The following is a 19,525-nucleotide window of genomic DNA, read 5'->3' on the forward strand; positions in this document are numbered from 1 at the left end:
GAAACAAATAGTAATATACATATTATTGTATTACAATTTATGTTCACTTAAAAGTAATATTGTATAAAAAATGTTTGTTAGATTTTTATATATTCTTTTAATTAATAAACAAATAACTATATTTTGTTTCCTAATTAGCACGATTATATACATATAAATATACGTGTGTTTGCAGTAATGTTCAGTATTGTAGTAATAACATTCCAATGAAATTTACATAAGATATATGGATATTATTTTTTACAACTATTTGTGACACAGTTATTCATCAGTAATTTTTTAATTATATATAATATCATTTATAATAATTCTACTTCCTTTGTAGTATTTATTTTGAATTATAGTAGGCATTGAATTATATGGCACCTAAGATTTTTTTATATAATAATGAGAGCCATAAAGATACAAAATGTTATTAAATGAGGTATTTCGCCGCGGTTTCTAATATTATTTTATTATCTTCCCATGTAAAGTTAAATACGACACAATGAATATGCATACTCATACAAATTGAAAGATATTAGATATATGATACTAAATGATAGGTACCTATATAATAAAAAGTTGTATAGTAAGAATTTGTATGTACTTATAAATTATCATTGAAGATAAATTGTGTACCCAGCTGAGACACTTGTCAGAGTACTTCTTTTTTTATGTAACACAGCATGCATTGAACTGGTTAGTGTGCCTGTAGATCATATTAGTTAACATGCATAGTACTCTACAAATGATACAGTTATATAGGGTACAATCTGTTTATAAGCGACTTTAGAATTTAAACACCTCATATAAATAATCAATATTGTACATACAAATAAGCACTAATTGATAATTATCACTTTATATTAGATCAACTATGCCTACATTCCTTGTACAATTTGTATAATACATATCTTTTAGGTGCATATAGAATTATATCAAAGAATATACTACATACACCTTGGAGATATGAAAGCCAATAATAATACAAATGTGCATACGAAATACAATGCACTCATTAAGTAAGATATACTTTCAATTTGATATATATTAAAATTGAAAAGTGTGAAAAGTAATAGTGAATGTGTCATTCACTTAATATACTTATTGACTACTAAAAGAACTAACTAAACATTTTAAGGATATGTATTGTTAATTTATTATTAATAAGTAGTGCCTGAAATTACTATATGGTACGCATAGTGAGTTGGATTAGATCAGTATTCATCCCTCACATATAAGGCAAAGTTGCCACATGAAAATTGGAGTATGAAAGTATAAACATAGGAGACAGTTGGTAGTATGCACTCAAAAAGTGCAAAATTCTCTTACATATATGTAGTATGAGTAATACAAATCTTAATGACAGGTAATAATTAACATATGGTTTTAATTTTACATTAAAAATCAATCAAAATCTATCTATATGTTATGTATATTTTATACTATGTTTTATACAAATCAAAAGTAATGTCTTTATTTCTACAATTATACATGAAATCACATCAGCATGAAAAATATATATGAATTTTCTTTTAAAAAGGTACAATTGGATAAACATGATACTTTCCTGATTGATAAAGATCAGTATTGTAGGATATACTGCAATGTACATAAAATACAGTAGGAATAAAATAAAAAGGAAAGTGCTTCTAAAGCATCATTTTTTACAATGGAATGTTTTTAAATTGTTAAATTTGTAGTAATAGTATAGTTTTACCAATAGATCTATTTGATCTATTATACTAATACCAGTGGTATATTATCTATAAAATGTATCCGGATTGATTTGATTTAAAATGCTAATATGACATTTCACTAGTGAGATCTTTGTTGAGAAAAGATTTATGGAAGTTCAGTATGCATTTGAATCTTTGTTAAGTACAGAAAAGTGACACATTATTACATGAAATAAATCATTTGAGAGATCTTACATTTTATAATATATATATATATATATATACATATATATTATGTAATATAGAAAAAGATTTAGGTAAATTGGTTATATCACATAATAATATCAAGCTAAATAATTTATAATGGGTATACCTTTCTGTGCCATACAAAGACATTTTGCGGTGCTAGTATCACATATTTAATGTAAGTGACACAAAAATTCAAAATGCTTCCAAAATAATCGAGAAACGTTTAACAAAATTTTAGAATGCTAATATCAATAACTGTTAATAGTTACGATAATTTAATTCTATAAGATATAATGCTCGGCAGCTATCAATGTATGAATTGTATAACGGCGTACGATCGCCACCTGTGCTAGTCTAAGCTATATTTATTTTTTATATATTATGACTTGTTTAGATTAAATTATATAGAAGAAGAATCAGATTTTGTATTCTATCAGATGCGATAACATAACATACATATTCAATGGTGTGTTTAAAGTAATTGCACATAAAAAACATCTATCGGTTATATAATTTTTTTTTTTTTTTTTTTTTTTGTTAACAGTATTAATATATTTGACGAAATGTTCAAATGCTATATGATGCACATAGAAATTATTTGCATAAACAGAATTGTGCGATTTATATTTTAATTCTCTCTCATATTCTTAAATATAATATGACCAAATCACACACATACACGACACACACACAACACACACATACTGAACCTATCTCTTATAAAATAAAATTAGATTGTAAATATATAATGATATAACTCACATTCAAACTTGCATGTGTTGCTTACAATCTAATAATTTGTACAATAACATTCATGACCAAGAAATTAATTGTAAATGAAATGTCTGATCGAATATTTGTACTGTGATAGTTCCCCTCATGTTTGTACGTGTACCCGTCTGTAGTTGGATAATGTAGTTTTACTTAATATATATATATATATATATATATATATATATATATATATGTATATAATTTTATTATGACGGGGAGATATCGCAGTTCTTCAAATATACATATATATAGATCATTTTCATAGAATTGCATTTTTATTTAATTTCTTGTTTTTATTATGGGCAGGCTTATAAAAGAATGAGAGAAGAAAAATAACTCATGATTCCGTATAAATATGAGAATTATTTAAACTACTCGATAGTCATAAGAGTATTATTAAGCAGCTGAGTGCAATGTGTTCCACGTGTATTTTAAGCAACAAATGATTGCTTTGGTGTGCGCCTTAAATAAAAGTAACGCAAAGTGGATCTTCGAATATTAAGATATCCACAAAAAAACATGATGATAAAAGAACTTTAAAATAATTATTACAATAAAAAAGAATTCAGATATAATATTGGACATTGCAATTTAAGCTTTTTCTTTTTTTGTTTTTGTGGACACAAAAGATTTAATTTAACACTAATTTTACATTAGCAAATGAAAAATAATTTCTTATTCCCAATTGCTCGTATAAAAATGCTTGAGATATAATAGAATACGAAACGTGAAAGAACAATTTTCAATATGACATGTATGCACTAAAAACTCATGTATTTTTTCAAGTATTGTACATTATTCTATAAATATTAGTTATATAAATTATAAATAATAATCGGACTATATGCATTATAATAATAATTATTATTATGATAACATCATGCGTATATTATACGCAACGTATTATTATTATTATTATTATCATTATTATTATTATTATTATCATTATTACTATTATTAATTATTAATTATTATCATTATAATAAATGATTTTAAATAACGACGAAAAGGTTATTGAATTCTTAGCTTCTGTTATCCTTTTTTTATTGAGAATGTTAGAAAAAATCGAACCAAAGATATTTACTCTACGTCAGTAATTTCGGATTTTTTCAACCGCAAGAATGTACAATGCTTGCTACAGTGTATTATATTCATTAAAGAATAAAACGTATTTATCACCGTTTGCGATTGTGCAAGTCAACGATATTCTACTGTCAACTTGTATTTTATTTATAAAACTTCAATAAGCAAAACAAATTTTTAGTTTATTTACTGTTAATACCATAAAGTGATATTAAAAATTTTTTTAAACTAATAAATCATATTTCTATTTTAACAATAAAACGACAGTTAAATAATATACAAAATAAAGAAACATTAAATTTAAAAAATATCATGGATTCTTATGGCTGTGGATGTAAAAATGCTGTTATCATAGAGGGAATATTTGGAGAAATTTATCCTGGTATATTTTATATCTTAGAAGAATAAACATACAAATATTATATACATTTACATATTTATGTATATTTATTTTATAGATATAACAAGTTACAAAGAAGAGGCTATGAACTATGAGAATGAATCCTTCGAATCCTTAATCAAAGATACTGATCGAAGTTTAAGTGAATTAAAGCCTATAAGTGTTAAGTCTTATACCATGATAAATAATAATCGAATGGAAGTTACTGTTATTACATGGGGTGCATCTATCGTATCCCTCAAATGTCCTGATAAATTTGGTCATAGTACAGATATTGTTCTTGGTTTTGATGATTTAAAAAGTATAATATATGAGATAAAAATATGTTTTATTACGATTATATTATCTTTCTATTTTACACATTCATTTTATTCATGTATTTATAAAGAAATTTAATTTTCAGGTTACATGAATCCTGTACTTAATCCATTTATTGGATGTGTATTAGGCAGATGTGCAAATCGTATAAAAAATGGTTGTTTTAGTATTAAAGATAAAGATTATGAATTAACTAAGAATGATAATAATCATCATATACATGGAGGGGTAAAAAGTTATAAGTTTTTATATTTCTATTAAGAAATAATAAAAATGATAAGAAATGTGTCTAGAATTCATTTTAGACAAATGGTTTTGGTCGACAAATATGGAATTCGCATATTGATGACTGTTCTGTTGTTATGAGTTATTTAAGTGAAGATGGAGAAGAAGGATATCCTGGTGCAGTTTTAGCTACAGTAAGATTCAAATTAACACCTGATAATAAATTGGAAATACATATGCGTGCAACAACATCTAAGACAACTATAATAAATATGTCACATGGTTCTTTGTTTAATCTTGCTGGACATGTAAGTAATATATGTAATTATCTTATCAATGTATATATTATTAAATGTTACATATATATTTTATAGGATGCTGGTGAAGTAGAATTAAAAAAACATAAAATATTGTTGAACTGTGATCGCTGGACTTTCTCAGATTACTCAGATTCTATACCAACAGGAGCTATCAGAGGAGTAGGTGGAACAGTTATGGATTTTCGTATACCAAGACTTCTGGGAGAATATATGGAAAAAGTATTATATTATATATAAAATTATGGATATAAATATATTTAAATGATAGCAAAAACAGATGACAAAAAATATCAGAAAATTCATTACAATTATAAAATCACATTTAGAAATAGAAGAATACAAATTAAATAAAAAATAAAGAGTCTATACGTGTAATGTTTCCTTATATTGTAGGTTCCTCCAGGAGAAGGTTTTGATCACAACTTTTGTGTAACAAAAAATTGGCAATCTGATAGTTCATTCGTTGCTCGAGCATTACATATGAAATCCGGACGGTAAAAAAATTGTATTTATAAAGTATAGAACTATATTATATTTATTGTATATATGTAGTGTTCTAGAGGTCTATTCAGATCAGCCTGGTCTTCAATTTTATACTGGAGGGCGTTTATTACAACAATTTACTCCTTCCACATTTGTAACATATGATCATTACCTGCATCAACAAAAGGTAAATAATGCAAAACTTTTTTCATATCATTGAACGTTTAAGACAAATATTTAATATTATAGTTGAAGACAAATGAAGATATTAACAATTACTTGAACATGAATGAAGAAAGTAAAGAGAATGGAGAGGAATTGTTAACACCTGATGTAAGACCACTACAGTTTCTTACAGGAAAAAGAGGAGCACATTATAAAAAAAATTGTGCTTTTAGTATTCAACCTCAGAATTATCCAAATGCTATTAATTATGTATGTAAAATTTTACATATTCATATATTTCATTAATATGTTTAAAATCTATTTCATTGGAATAACAAATATGTTTTTTTTTTATTTTTATATTTATTCTTATTTTTATTCTAATATATAAATATACTTTTTTCAGGCACATTTTCCATGTGCAATTTTGTATCCAGGTCAAGTCTATTGTCATGATCTCACATATAAGTTTGGAGTACAACTTGCTAATTATATGTAAAGATATGGAAATATATAACACACAAAAGAAGACATAAACAATATTAAAATAGGTAAAAAAAATATACTCACGTGTATGTAGTATAATAAATTACAATGCACTGATAATACATCTAAGTATTTCTTTTTTTTGCAGCAAAAAATTTAGCTACTGCACCTATTGTATTTCCAAATGAATGACTGACTGTTAATGAGCGCTGAATCCATCGAGGTAGTGCCTGCACTTTGTAACGGTAACGTACATCAACTAATATTACACTTGAATAATCATTGATATGACGTACAGCTCGTCCAATACATTGATTTACTGCTTTCATACAGGAATTTTCATAGAAGTTTTGTCCAGCATCTGATCTCTATTTAAAAATATTTTTTAAAGAACGATAACGTGTTCAAAAGTTCTGTTTGAATATATTTAAAAGTTAACTTTGAAATGAAGATTAATACATACAACATTTTCATTTAAATATTTGATCTTTTCTTGTAATTCGATCGATTTAATATTAGGATATGGCATTCCAATAACAATAATACATCTTCCCAAATTATCAGAAAAATTTAATCCTTCACTTAGTTTGCCACCTAAAACAAAATGCATACATATTGTACATCTATATGTTTGTAATTTGATATAACAATAGTTAATTGTAGAAAAATGTCCATAATAAAGTATTTTGTATTACCAATAACGCTAAATAATAATGATCCATTTTGTGGATTTTGCGGAAAATTAATACATCGTGCATATTGCTCTAAAACATCATTGACCTGAAAGAAATATATATATATATATATGTATATAAAAAAAAAACACTCGTTAATAAACAGATACCTGAGACGTTGATCTCGGTTCGCGGAAAATTTGTTTTTTTAAACGAATTTTAGTTATTACACCAGATTTATATAAATGCTCATACACAATATTTTCATAATCATAGGATGGCAAAAATACGACAACACCAGCTGGTATAACATTGCAAAAATTTATCAACATTCTCCCTAATTCATCTAACTGCAAATTTAAAAAATCATAATTAAAAAAAAAGAAATAATACCAATAACGTATAAAATCTATCATACTAACATACACTTACTAGTTTTGTATTTTGTCTATTTTTAAAATTAAATTCAAATTCTACTCCAGTTGGACCACAGGTGAGAATATTAGATATGATATTTTCTGGAGGTATTACATGATCACAAGAAAATGTTATAATTCGTTCTGGTTTTACACCTGCTGCCAAAAATAATTGTTCAGTAAATTCAGATACAGGTTCCATTGTACCACCAGCTAATATTATGGCTCTGGCCTCTGTTACTATAAAAAAAAAATCTCTTTAGATTTGCTATTATTTATGTTAACAAAAAGAAATCATATATACATACCAACATCATGAAAATGAGCTGCTGGATTTAATAAAAGAAATTTTAAAATTCCCTGTCCAACGGTAGAGCCAGGTATAACAATTATACGCCCATCAGCACAATTATTTTCCAAACATTCTAAAAAGCTAAGAATTAATGTTAATGGACTATTTGTTTCATTTTCATTTTGTACTACTTCTGGAGATGTTATGTTCTCTTCCGTATTAACATTACTAATTGACTTTAAAAATTGAGTAATGCCAGATTTATTCTTGTTACTTTCTTGGATTTTAATATCATTGCCATATTGTTCTATGAAACCTCTTAATTTATGAATAAGTTTAGATTTTTTCACAAAACTGATTAAATTAAAGATATTCAAAGTATCAATTTCGGTTGTTCTTTCAAATTCCTGTATTGTGTATAATTTTGATGGTAAGTCACCACTGATGTTATCAGTTGGAAGAGATTTTGTTGTAGCTCCAAAAACAGTTAAAAACTTCTTCAGACAGAAGCTTAATTGATTTAAATGAAGTACATTTTTAGCATTGAACAAAGCTTGATATCTGAAATATATCATGATGATGATGAAATATATTTAATGTTTGAATAATAATATATATCAGATGATATTACATCATAATTTCACAATTACATAAAATACATTTAAGTAAAATATGAAATACAATACCTTTTCTGATACTGTGACAATTGATTGCAAGCATGAAGTATATTTCTTCCTGTAATTGAAGCACTGTACATTCTTTCAATAGCTTCAAGTAAATTATGAGCTTCATCAATTATTAAAATATTTCCTTTTAAATTTATTCCTGAGCTAATCCTTGTATTCTTATGTAAAATAGAATTGTATGGTACTAATATTAATTGACCTTCTTGAATAGATTTTCTCACTGCATAATATGTACAGGTATTAAGTTCTTCTCCTTTTTTTATAATTTCTTCAATATCATGAATATCTGATAATAATTCAGCCATCAATGATTCCTGATTTCCTGGTAAAAATGGACAACTGTTTGTTGTTTTTAATTTTTTAACATGTTTTTCTTCTTTACGTGTAGTTTTTTTTCTTTGTAATTGTAAGCACTGTTCATTGATAAGATTATTATGTTTCAATTTCTTTACATTTTTGTTAATACAATAATTATACCTAAAATAAATCAAATTATTTATTTTAATTTATAATATGATTATTATTAAATACAAAAATTACCTAGATGCCAATGTAACTACAGCTACATTCTCTGAATAAGGACTTCTCTTTAATTCTTTAACAAATTGAGAAAGTTGTGAATGAGTTCTTGAACAAAAAAAAATTTTTGTATGGAAACTTTGTTGTTCTTCTTCTTTTTCTTCTTCTGAATTTTCTGAATCTGATAATTCATCTATTAATAATAGCTTTTTATCAATTTCATCATTTTGTGAATCTATTGATACACTATCATCTTTTTCTGTATCAGAAGGCTTAGATTTTAACTTAACATATGCCTTTTTTTCTTTAATATTCTCCTTTTTAATTTTTTCTTTATATTGTTGCATTTTCTTTTCATATTTAGAAATAGCATCTAATTTAGCCTGCAGTTCTCTTTTTTGAAGATTAAATTCCATTTGTTCTGTTTGACATAAAAACCAATCATTAGAGGTACTTTCAATCATTTTTATCTTATCATCTAAATCAGTAATTTTAGAATTAAGTTCTTCTTTTTGTAATTTCTCATGGTCTATTAGCCATTTTAAGGCACCACAAATAACGGATAATGATTTTCCTGTTCCTGTTGGGCTTTCAAATATTCCCAAATTACCATTTTCAATGCATTTGTATAATTCTTTCATAAATTCTTGCTGTATCTTATATGGTGTGAAGGGAAATGGAAATACATCTGGAGTTTCCATATTACACATATATTGTTATTTAAATGCACTTATTAAAAACACGTGAATTACATGTAGAATATGTATATAAAAAACTAAAATTTAACACATATTTCATTCCATATTATTCATTTCAAATATTTATAACTTTTCAATGTAAAAATATACTTTAATTCTCTGATATATCCTGTTTATTATAAGAAAGTGATATCATACAAAAAAACAAAAATACAAAGCAAATTCTATACAGTTCCCGCCAAAAGATAAAAGGAAGCATTTCTATGAAATTACTAAATAACATTAATATCGACAAATGATATTGACAATAACAATTAATATATAATACATATATTAATAAAAATTGATTATAAATATTTTTTATAATTGAATAATCTATTGCACATACTATATATTTTTAAATAAAAATATACAAAAGTACTAGTACTGAGCTAGTTACTTTGTAATTTTATAATTCGTGAATCGAATATTATCGATTTCAATTCTCTCGAAATATCTCTAATCGATTGTTCGAGATGTATGTTCTATAGACATATGACGTTCCTTTTTCTTTCTACCCGGATTATTTTGTATTAAAGTAACAATGGCTCTTAATTTAACTGTGAAAGTTCATCCTGTAGTTTTATTTCAAATAGTGGATGCTTACGAACGTCGAAAGGCAGAGTCTTTGCGTGTAATTGGTACATTATTAGGTAAGATTTCTTTTTTAACCTAGATTAAATTAATTGTCTCGTGGTAACCTTAAAATGAAGGTTATGTATATATCAATATTATACGTAAATTATATGTAAATCATCGCAGGAACTTCAGAAAAGGGAGTCGTTGAAGTAACTAATTGTTTCTGTGTACCACATAAAGAATCTGAAAGTCAAGTAGAAGCTGATCTTTCATATGGTGTAGATCTGTATGATTTGAATCATAGGGTCAATGCTCAAGAAAATATTGTTGGTTGGTGGGCAACGGGCAATGAGGTTATTAATATTTTTTTTCATTAAAATATATTTATTAAAATTGTGTTAAAGAGAAGTAGAATTGTAAAGAAATATTTGTTATTAAAAAAAAAAAAAAATTGAAAAAAATATGTTTCTTATAGGTTACTACTCATTCGTCTGTTATTCATGAATATTATGTACGAGAATGTAATAATCCAGTTCATTTAACAGTTGACACTACTTTAACAAATACTACAAGGATGGCAATTAAGGCTTATGTATGTGTTCCATTAGGAGTACCAAAAGGGAAACAAGGTTCTATGTTTACACCAGTAAAAGTGCAGGTATAATTGAAATATAAAACTGTTAATAAAATTAAAATATATTTTATTTCAAAAAAATTATAAAATATTATTTTGTAATACTTCCATTTTATTTGTAGATTACATGTTATGAACCTGAAATTGTTGGCTTGCAATTGTGTTCAAAGACACAATTGCAGTCTCATGTACCAGTACCTGGTGTTAAAGCTGGTGGGGGAATAGAGCCAATGATGGATCTTGCACAAATTGCAGAAGCTAGTTCTAAATTATCCTTGATGCTAGAACAAGTTCTTAATTATGTAGATGATGTTCTTGCTGGAAAGCAACCACCAGATAATCAAGTAAGTGTACTTTTGTATTATTATTATAAAAAACAATATTATAAACTTACATTGTTTTAGGTTGGTCGAGCTCTTTTGGACATGGTACATTCAGTACCAAAGATGAGTAGTGATCAATTTGATGAAATGTTCAACAGCAATGTAAAAGATCTTTTGATGGTAGTTGCATTGTCACAATTGATAAAAACACAATTGCAACTTAATGAAAAACTTACATTGCTCACAACATTATAATTTTTAAAACATACAAATATCCTGTATTAATAAAATTACAGTGATATAAAATTAAAATAATGTTTCTAGATTTTTATATTTTTTGCTCCCTAGGATATATATTCAAAGATTAAAGTTTTCATACAATTTTTTAAAGATGTACTAAGAAATGTATTTATTTAAAACTAAATGTTAAAACATCAATACATGAGAAATATGTAATGTTCTAATAAGTTCGTATATAAGTTATATTTTATGTTATATAAATTAAATTTCACAAGATAATTTCTCTTTGATTATCTATTAAATTAGTCCAATCTGGGACTCTATTTAATTTTAAATAATTCTCTTTTGTTAAACATCTTGAAGGAAAATCTGCAATACCATATATTGCTCCTCCTAACCAAGCTGTGTAGTTGGGTTTACTTGGAGCTGTATGAAATTTAAATGTTTTTATTTTTAATTTTTCAGAATATAATTCACTCTTCAGTAAAGATAACAATTCTGCTTTTAAACGACTTGTAAAGCCTTTGGCCATTACTGTACCACCTATTAGTAATATATTCTCTGCTAGGGCACGCCTTATATCTATTGGACACTAAAAATACATATATAAGTAAATAATTAGTATGAAAAATAAAATGATAATCTAATATCATCTTACTTTAACAATGGCATCCAAAATCATAGTTGGTATACTAAGATTATCATTATCTCTTTCCCATAGCACTTCATAAGCTTTTTCTCTAATTTCTCCCAAAATAGTAATAGATTTTATACTAGGATATTTAACTGCTGGTGGAGGGGTAGGTGCATCATCAGTTCCTAATTGTTTAGATCTTTCCAATGTAGTGACAAAACATGTTCTCACTTTTATATCTTCAATTATTTCCTCAGTCAAATCATAATCAGGCATGCTATCCTTTAAATATGTTTTTATATTTCTAAAAGAAATTTTCTTATCTTTTTATCTAAACATTAATAGAAATATGATATGATATTAGTTATAATAGACGACTGACTCACTGATGTACAATTTGAGCAGCAAGTGGAAGAGCTTGCCATGCTTTTAAAATTGGTACACCTTCATAAATAGGAATTAATGTTGCCTCTTGATAACCTACATCCAATACTAAGACTGTATCAGTTCCCAGTGTACTAATTGTTGCTAAATGCGTTGGTAGGAAAAGTAAAGAACCAATTTCAAAATGTCGAAACATTACTTTTGCGAGAGTATCTCTAAATTGAGAAGGCGTTAATGAAGATTCCACAATAAGAACTCTTGCATCTTTTGGGCTCACCACAACATGCCTATTGTATAAGATAAAAATATAAAAATGATTATCTAATCTTAATATATATTAAAACTTTACCTGAAGAAAAGTAAATGGAGAAATTCAACAAGAAGCTGATATAAATCTTCTATATCTGAATAATCAAAGACTTTTCTCACTTCCTTTGATTCTGCACATTTGACTTCTGTTTTAATTATGCCTCTTGGTACTGTTTCTCCCGCATAACCAAATCTAATTTATGTTTTATATCATATTATCAAAAATGTAAATATATTGCTATGTGTAAGTATTTACCTACTTTGTATATGCACTGCCAATATCAAATATTACCATTTGTTTATCAGAGATATATCTAACACCTTCATATTCACGAGGCATATTTGTAGTTTTTATTAATAATCAATAAATAAGTATCCAACAAAAAATATTTTAACAATTATAAGAATACATTCAGATAAATTAGACGCAAGTTCTTTCTAAGAACTTGGCGTATAATTTTTTTTACGGTACTAGAAATATTGACAGATGACAAGTATGCCCGAATCAGTGCTGCACTTCTTTTCTGTTTGCACGTGGTAAAAAGTTACTAGATAAATCCTTCAGTCATATCGATCAAACAAAAATTACAACAATTTATATATTAATGATAACTGTATAAAATATATGCGTATATAGATTATCACTTTTTGTTTAATAAAATAAACTAATTATTAGGAAAAATTATAGTGAATTGTATAGACTATCTATAGTTTGATATAGAATAATGTATAAGTATATAGTTTGTATTCAAGTAGTATATGAAATTATTTAATAAAAATATGTCTATATAAAGTAAAGCAAAAATTAATAATTATGGAATCAAACTATAATATCAGAAATAATATTTTATTAAATATAAGAAAAGTATTATAGTAGTTTCTCTTATCTACTATCTTTATTTATTTAATTAAAGTACAGAAAAATATATAAATTTATTAAACAATCATCTCAAGTTCTCTGGCATAATCTATAGCAAGTGTAGCTAAGTCTGCACTTGGTATTGGTTCTTCTGCTTTCTTTTCATGTGTTGTGTTAAAGTAAAAATATCCATCCTTAGATAAATTCCAATTTTTTTTAGTAGCGAAAGCTTTCATATCTTTCTCACTAGATAAATTAAGCATTCTGGAAGCATCCTTAATAGAAATCTTGTCGAATGCACTTTCCATACATGCTCCAATTTCATCACGAACAGTATTTAATAATATGTCAATGAAAAAGTTGTAACATGCAGCTGGCACATTACCTTTAGCCAAAAATATTTTGTTATATGAACCCTCCATTAAATATTGTTCTAAACTTAATGGATGTCGAATATAAGGATTCGATTGTATTTGATCAGAAGGCAGAAGCTCTAATTCTGTATGAAATTCCGCTACGCGATTTTGAGATAATAAGAATAACAAATTTAAACCCAAAAGTTGATACTTGTAAGCAGATTCAAGTAATCCAGATTTGTAATCAAAATAATAACATTTTAATTGGGCCATGTATCTTTCAAAAGATGGTATATCTTCTGCAGCTATACTCCATTGAGCACCAATTTCTAATATATCTCCTGTAATTAAAGACACGCTTTTTAATACCAAGCACAATAAAAAAACATTAAAAATCGTATAAATAAAAATACATACTAGCTATAAGCAATTCATTTTGGCTTGCTGTACTATTAGATGTAGGTAGGAACATTAAATGCGTGAGACCCACCTGTATAAATTAAACAGTATAAAAAAATCTCCGTGGATATATGTGTACATAAAAATAATTAAACTAATATACGAAAAAAAATTAAGAAAATTACTATTCATATTACAATGAGGTTATATTGGAAAAAAAAAAAATAAAAAAAAATAAAACTTATTAAATAACAATAATGAGATGTCACCTTTAATTGATTAAGTAATTTGCCACATTTTTTTAAATTACAAGATGTTCTTGTCCACTCTTGTTTTAAATTTTGATACAAAGAAACAACATCCTTGAGCGCAGCCATGTTCAATACGGGGAATTAAATGTCATTGGCATAAGTTTCTGCTAAAGTTAATTCTAAGCCTTATGATGCGTTCGGCATATCACTCAAATGAGTTTCTTGTGTTTTGGAACACATGTCTTGACATAACATTTTATTGAAATTTATGATACAAATTTATTACAATTTATATTTAATATTTATTATATATTTTTTAGATACAATTTTTAACGCTGATACAAAGAAAATAAATAAAATCATATAATTATTAAACAAATTGAATTCAATTGGTCCATCATAGTAGAATTAATTTAGTCGAATATTTTATTTTTCAACCAATAATATGAAGATACTATCCAACCAGAGACCAATCAGCAGTTCTTAAGAATAAGAGGCGTTGCAACAGAAACTAATAAAATGAATGGAAAAAATCGCGTACAGTGCATATTCAACAGTTGAATATACTCCTTTAACCGTCTCAGTTTATAGGAATTTCCATGAGTATAAAGATATAATTGTTATTTCTTATTTATTTTATAGTTACATTGCGTGGATATTAATATAGTGAACTATAAAACTGATACAAAAAATCATATTGAAAAAATAAAAAAAATCAGATAGTAGAATCTCAATTAGAGGAGTAGACTCGAGCAGTGTGGTCTTTACCGGCCTTCAACTTCCTGTTCCCTTAACTGGATACAATGGCGTCTGGAGTAAGTGAGATTCATGCAATTTTCAGCGCAAATCATCGACATTAAAATGAATCAATAACTATATATGATAGATAAAACGTGATTATTAATATATGATAATTTTTATATCTTAATATTTTTTGCAGACGTTGTACACGTACCCAGAAAATTTCAGAGCATATAAAGCTCTGATCGCTGCTCAATATTCCGGCACGCAGATTAAAATTGCCGAAGACTTTGTCTTTGGAGAATCTAACAAGACTGAAGCTTTCTTAAAAAAGTTTCCTCTTGGTAAAGTAAGTCAGACCATACGTCATATTGTCTTTCCTTCCTGACAGTTGTCTTGTTAATTTCTAACCAGCTGCTATATTTCTTAGTAGCTAATGTTTTAAATAGTAAATCCAATTAATTGGTTCATTATTCTAACTAAAATTTATCTATTTTTAGGTACCAGCTTTTGAAACATGTGATGGAAAATGTATTACGGAAAGTAATGCAATTGCTTACTATGGTAAGTAGAATCATTTTTTATTTTTATGTATTATCATCTTATTCCTTTTTTATTACTATTATTTTTATAGTTTCCAATGAGCAATTAAGAGGAAAAACTGAACTTGAGCGAACAGAAATCATTCAATGGTTCGGATTCGCTGATTCTGAAATTCTTCCTGCCAGTTGTGCTTGGGTATTTCCATTACTTGGAATTATGCCATACAATAAACAGGTATTAAAAGTTTATCTATGAACACAAATATATCTATATGCATATATCTTTATAATATTAGTATTAACTTTTGTCCTCTTTCAAAGGCAACGATTGTTGACTCAGACAATTGTTTGTAACAATAGGAGGTAAATAAATATTTGCATGTACTGTAGGTACATAAATATACATGTATATATATATTTGTATTTGTGTACTTCAAGTTGCATACACATAGTTTTTTATGTTATAAATTTTTTTTTATTAGATTGCAGAAGTAAATATCTGTAATTTAATGAAAGATGTTATTATTTTAGACTATTGAACATGCTAAGGAAGATGTGAAGAAAGCTTTAACTGCTTTAAATTCACATTTACTTACACGAACGTATTTGGTAGGAGAACGAATAACTTTAGCAGATATTAGTGTAGCTATGACATTACTCCATTTATATCAATATGTTCTTGAACCAAATCTACGTAAACCGTACCAAAATGTGAATCGATGGTTCCAAACTGTAATTTATCAACCTGAATCTATTGCTGTAATTGGTGCCTTTAAACTGGCTGAAAAAACGCTTGAATATGATCCTAAGAAGTATGCAGAAACGCAAGGAAAGGTATATAAATTGTCTTCAAAATATTTAATTTTTTCTTTTTTAAATGTATATGTGTATATATATATATATTATTTTAGTCTTCATCGAAAAAAGAAAAGAAAGAAAAGGAATCCAAAAAAGAATCAAAGGAATCAAAAGAAGCAAAGAATGAACCAGCAGAAGAACTTGATCCAGCAGATGCAGTTTTAGCTGCAGAACCTAAAACAACAAATCCTTTTGATACTTTACCAAAGGGTTCCTTTGATCTTGATGATTTCAAACGATTTTATTCTAACGAAGACGAATCTAAGTCTATACCATACTTCTGGCAAAAATTTGATCCACAACATTATAGTATCTGGTTGAGTGAATATAAATATAATAATGAATTAACTAAAGTAAGTACATGTGTATAATCATAATACAATGAAGTATTTTATTTATATGCGAGTGTATCAACATATGTTTAAATACACACACACACACACACATATATATATATTTCTGTTTAGGTTTTTATGTCGTGCAATCTTATTACTGGAATGTATCAACGATTAGATAAAATGCGTAAAGCTTCATTTGCTAGTACCTGCTTATTTGGTACAGACAATGATAGCACTATTAGTGGTATATGGGTTTGGCGTGGACAAGAACTTGCTTTTACAGTATGTTTATGTAGTAATTACTAATTAACTGTTTTAAAAAATTAATGAATGTGTTTTTGAAAAATATATGGATTTTTTTTTAGTTATGTTCAGACTGGCAAGTAGATTATGAGTCATATAGTTGGACAAAACTGGACCCATCCGACGAAAAGACAAAGGAATTGGTACATCAGTACTTCAGTTGGATTGGTACTGATAAAGAAGGACGTAAATTTAATCAAGGAAAAGTCTTCAAGTAAAGTTTAACGTTTGCTTACAGATACATAACGCTCCATTCAGAGGCAATAAATGTAAAAATTGACAGAATTTATTAAAGTTCGTCCCTATAAAGCCTTTAGTCCTATTTCCAGTATATATTTTTTAGCACATATAATGACTGATTTTTTCAACTAATATCCCTATAACATTATTTAAAAAAACATATTTTTTATGTTATTTCATACATGTACAATAATTAGATTCCAATCAAAAGTTTTATTCAACTATGACTTTAAAGATTTTTTAAGTGGAAACATGAAAGTATACTGGATACTTGTTTTATTATAATTGCTTTGTGAAAATAAATTCTCCTGTGAATGGAACATAACAGAAGCGTTTTTACCCGTTACTGTATATTTTTTTTTATCTGTATGAGTGAATTATATCAGAAAAATGATTATAATATTTTATGTCACGAGTTTCCATATTTCTATTAAATTATCATTATAATCAGTTTTAGTACATTTAATAATTTGTTTGATTCAAATGTTTTATAAGATTTTTAATTTGAGCCTATTAGTTGTTTTTATTGAATACTACAAAGAAGTTATAAGGTGATACAATATTTTATTTTTACAAATATACATAAAAGTATTTTGTTGTAACAGTTCCTATGTAATCGTATTTACATTATAAATGTTCTAACTCTTATATTTATAATATAAAACAAAATTTACATTGACAAATTTAGAAACCTTTAGCTAGTAACCATTTTTTAACGCAAGATACATAATCTCCTCTAAACTTAATATCACCACACATTTCATTTATCCTACTACCAACTGTTTTATTTGTTGTCTCTTTAATATATTTCTTTAATTCTTCCTCTAATTTCCAAATATCTCCCTGTATTTTACGTATATGTGTTACTTTTCTCATACCTCTAAATTTTATTTGTAGATAAATAGGTAGCATATGGTTTTTTGTACGTTGTATAAAATAAGGATGATCACTGGGTTTTGCTGTTGAATAATATCAAAATTAAAATAATTATCTATAACATCAGATTTATATATATCAGTTGTACGATATTATACGATAAATAAAAGCATGCTAACCAGTGGCTGGTTTCCATCCTGAAGGTAAATTTGTATCAGTAGTTTTTGGTTGTGGTATGACCTTATATCTCATTAAACGTTCTACATAGCTCCATTCTACCGGATCATTAGATATATCGTAGTCGGTATAATAAGAAGGATCTTTGTATTTAGGAGAAGATTTGTAACTACTCCATCTCTTATAAATCTAAAAAAAAGAAAAAAGAAAATTTTTATTAATACTCTTGTCACGATGTACATAATTCTATCAAAATGATATATTTCAATGATATAAGCGCAGTTTAACTTTACAGCGCAAGTCTATTAATGGAATAACCACATTTTTTTTTATGATCTATAAAAAATCGTTTACTTTTATACATAAATCTAATGAAAATAAATCGAATGACTTATCAAATGTTCCACAATGTGTTTTGTGATAGTGTAATTAATATAAAAAAATAAAATCTTAAAGAAAAGGATAATTGGTACAAGGTAATTAATAGCAATAAAACATTTCACAATGTTGCAATTTTCTATTATTCGCACTTATTACGTCGTATTAGATTATTGAATAAAAAAAAAAATTATTTTAAATGTTTCTAAAGGATCCGTGTAATAGAGAGAAATAGAGTAGTATAAAAAAGGCGATAAGAGAGAATAATATCATAGGATAGTGTTAGTAAATTATTGCAAGAGAGTGGATACACGCGCACATCGTAAGAATACGTGAGGCCCTTCGCTATCGCTGTTCTGAGAAAATCACTAACTACAGTTAGACGGTGCGATAAGGTAGTTGGGCTTAATTAAAAGTAAAGGCGATATTAAATAAGTACATAAAAACGTAATTGTAAAAATTAGTACCTCGGTGATAGTCGGGGAAGCGCACTTCACCGACTGTAGAGCGACGGGACCTTGCAAAATCGCTGGAAAGCACGAGCGTGTGAAAATACGAAGGGCAGCCATTTTGAGCTCGGTAAATAAGGGTCGCTGGCCGCCATTGGTGCGCACGG

General features: G+C 26.8%; 7 protein-coding genes across 8 annotated transcripts; 3 read left to right on the plus strand and 4 right to left on the minus strand.

Annotated features, from left to right (window-relative positions):
- The first annotated feature begins 10 nt into the window (after nucleotides 1-10).
- LOC122630938 (galactose mutarotase-like) lies at nucleotides 11-6,865 on the plus strand. Of its 2 annotated transcripts, XM_043816006.1 has the most exons (11): nucleotides 11-4,149; nucleotides 4,226-4,468; nucleotides 4,571-4,713; nucleotides 4,791-5,018; nucleotides 5,085-5,249; nucleotides 5,424-5,524; nucleotides 5,583-5,700; nucleotides 5,763-5,948; nucleotides 6,085-6,229; nucleotides 6,313-6,409; nucleotides 6,498-6,865. In XM_043816006.1, exons 1-9 carry the CDS (start codon nucleotides 4,080-4,082, stop codon nucleotides 6,175-6,177), a joined length of 1,347 nt encoding a protein of 448 aa, XP_043671941.1. In that variant the 5' UTR covers nucleotides 11-4,079; the 3' UTR covers nucleotides 6,178-6,229; nucleotides 6,313-6,409; nucleotides 6,498-6,865. The 2 variants fall into 2 exon arrangements, with proteins under 2 accessions (XP_043671941.1, XP_043671940.1); XM_043816005.1 differs by having other exon boundaries at nucleotides 6,313-6,865.
- Nucleotides 5,565-9,632, minus strand: LOC122630937 (ATP-dependent DNA helicase DDX11). The gene is made up of 9 exons (XM_043816004.1): nucleotides 8,773-9,632; nucleotides 8,233-8,709; nucleotides 7,563-8,107; nucleotides 7,271-7,494; nucleotides 7,009-7,188; nucleotides 6,860-6,944; nucleotides 6,628-6,758; nucleotides 6,249-6,532; nucleotides 5,565-5,685 (listed from the first exon to the last, which is right to left on the minus strand). Exons 1-8 carry the CDS (start codon nucleotides 9,459-9,461, stop codon nucleotides 6,290-6,292), a joined length of 2,574 nt encoding a protein of 857 aa, XP_043671939.1. The 5' UTR covers nucleotides 9,462-9,632; the 3' UTR covers nucleotides 5,565-5,685; nucleotides 6,249-6,289.
- A 347-nt stretch (nucleotides 9,633-9,979) lies between these two features.
- On the plus strand, nucleotides 9,980-11,336 carry LOC122630941 (eukaryotic translation initiation factor 3 subunit F). The gene is made up of 5 exons (XM_043816008.1): nucleotides 9,980-10,141; nucleotides 10,251-10,420; nucleotides 10,543-10,725; nucleotides 10,824-11,045; nucleotides 11,106-11,336. The coding sequence occupies exons 1-5, from the start codon at nucleotides 10,033-10,035 to the stop codon at nucleotides 11,277-11,279; spliced, it is 858 nt and encodes a 285-aa protein (XP_043671943.1). The 5' UTR covers nucleotides 9,980-10,032; the 3' UTR covers nucleotides 11,280-11,336.
- Nucleotides 11,337-11,405: 69 nt separating this feature from the next.
- LOC122630939 (actin-related protein 10) lies at nucleotides 11,406-13,106 on the minus strand. The gene is made up of 5 exons (XM_043816007.1): nucleotides 12,852-13,106; nucleotides 12,632-12,784; nucleotides 12,285-12,569; nucleotides 11,923-12,202; nucleotides 11,406-11,856 (listed from the first exon to the last, which is right to left on the minus strand). The coding sequence occupies exons 1-5, from the start codon at nucleotides 12,929-12,931 to the stop codon at nucleotides 11,533-11,535; spliced, it is 1,122 nt and encodes a 373-aa protein (XP_043671942.1). The 5' UTR covers nucleotides 12,932-13,106; the 3' UTR covers nucleotides 11,406-11,532.
- A 362-nt stretch (nucleotides 13,107-13,468) lies between these two features.
- LOC122630942 (26S proteasome non-ATPase regulatory subunit 8) lies at nucleotides 13,469-14,633 on the minus strand. Its single transcript, XM_043816009.1, has 3 exons — nucleotides 14,475-14,633; nucleotides 14,224-14,296; nucleotides 13,469-14,147 (listed from the first exon to the last, which is right to left on the minus strand). Exons 1-3 carry the CDS (start codon nucleotides 14,580-14,582, stop codon nucleotides 13,528-13,530), a joined length of 801 nt encoding a protein of 266 aa, XP_043671944.1. The 5' UTR covers nucleotides 14,583-14,633; the 3' UTR covers nucleotides 13,469-13,527.
- A 405-nt stretch (nucleotides 14,634-15,038) lies between these two features.
- LOC122631402 (elongation factor 1-gamma) lies at nucleotides 15,039-17,547 on the plus strand. Its single transcript, XM_043817059.1, has 8 exons — nucleotides 15,039-15,271; nucleotides 15,397-15,546; nucleotides 15,698-15,761; nucleotides 15,832-15,974; nucleotides 16,271-16,573; nucleotides 16,651-16,950; nucleotides 17,065-17,217; nucleotides 17,301-17,547. Exons 1-8 carry the CDS (start codon nucleotides 15,260-15,262, stop codon nucleotides 17,454-17,456), a joined length of 1,281 nt encoding a protein of 426 aa, XP_043672994.1. The 5' UTR covers nucleotides 15,039-15,259; the 3' UTR covers nucleotides 17,457-17,547.
- Nucleotides 17,548-18,022: 475 nt separating this feature from the next.
- LOC122631403 (probable 39S ribosomal protein L49, mitochondrial) lies at nucleotides 18,023-19,510 on the minus strand. Its single transcript, XM_043817060.1, has 3 exons — nucleotides 19,377-19,510; nucleotides 18,534-18,720; nucleotides 18,023-18,437 (listed from the first exon to the last, which is right to left on the minus strand). Exons 1-3 carry the CDS (start codon nucleotides 19,476-19,478, stop codon nucleotides 18,163-18,165), a joined length of 564 nt encoding a protein of 187 aa, XP_043672995.1. The 5' UTR covers nucleotides 19,479-19,510; the 3' UTR covers nucleotides 18,023-18,162.
- Nucleotides 19,511-19,525: the final 15 nt, after the last annotated feature.

The sequence above is a fragment of the Vespula pensylvanica genome, chromosome 8 (genome assembly GCF_014466175.1).
Source record: "Vespula pensylvanica isolate Volc-1 chromosome 8, ASM1446617v1, whole genome shotgun sequence".
Classification (NCBI taxonomy): domain Eukaryota; kingdom Metazoa; phylum Arthropoda; class Insecta; order Hymenoptera; family Vespidae; genus Vespula; species Vespula pensylvanica.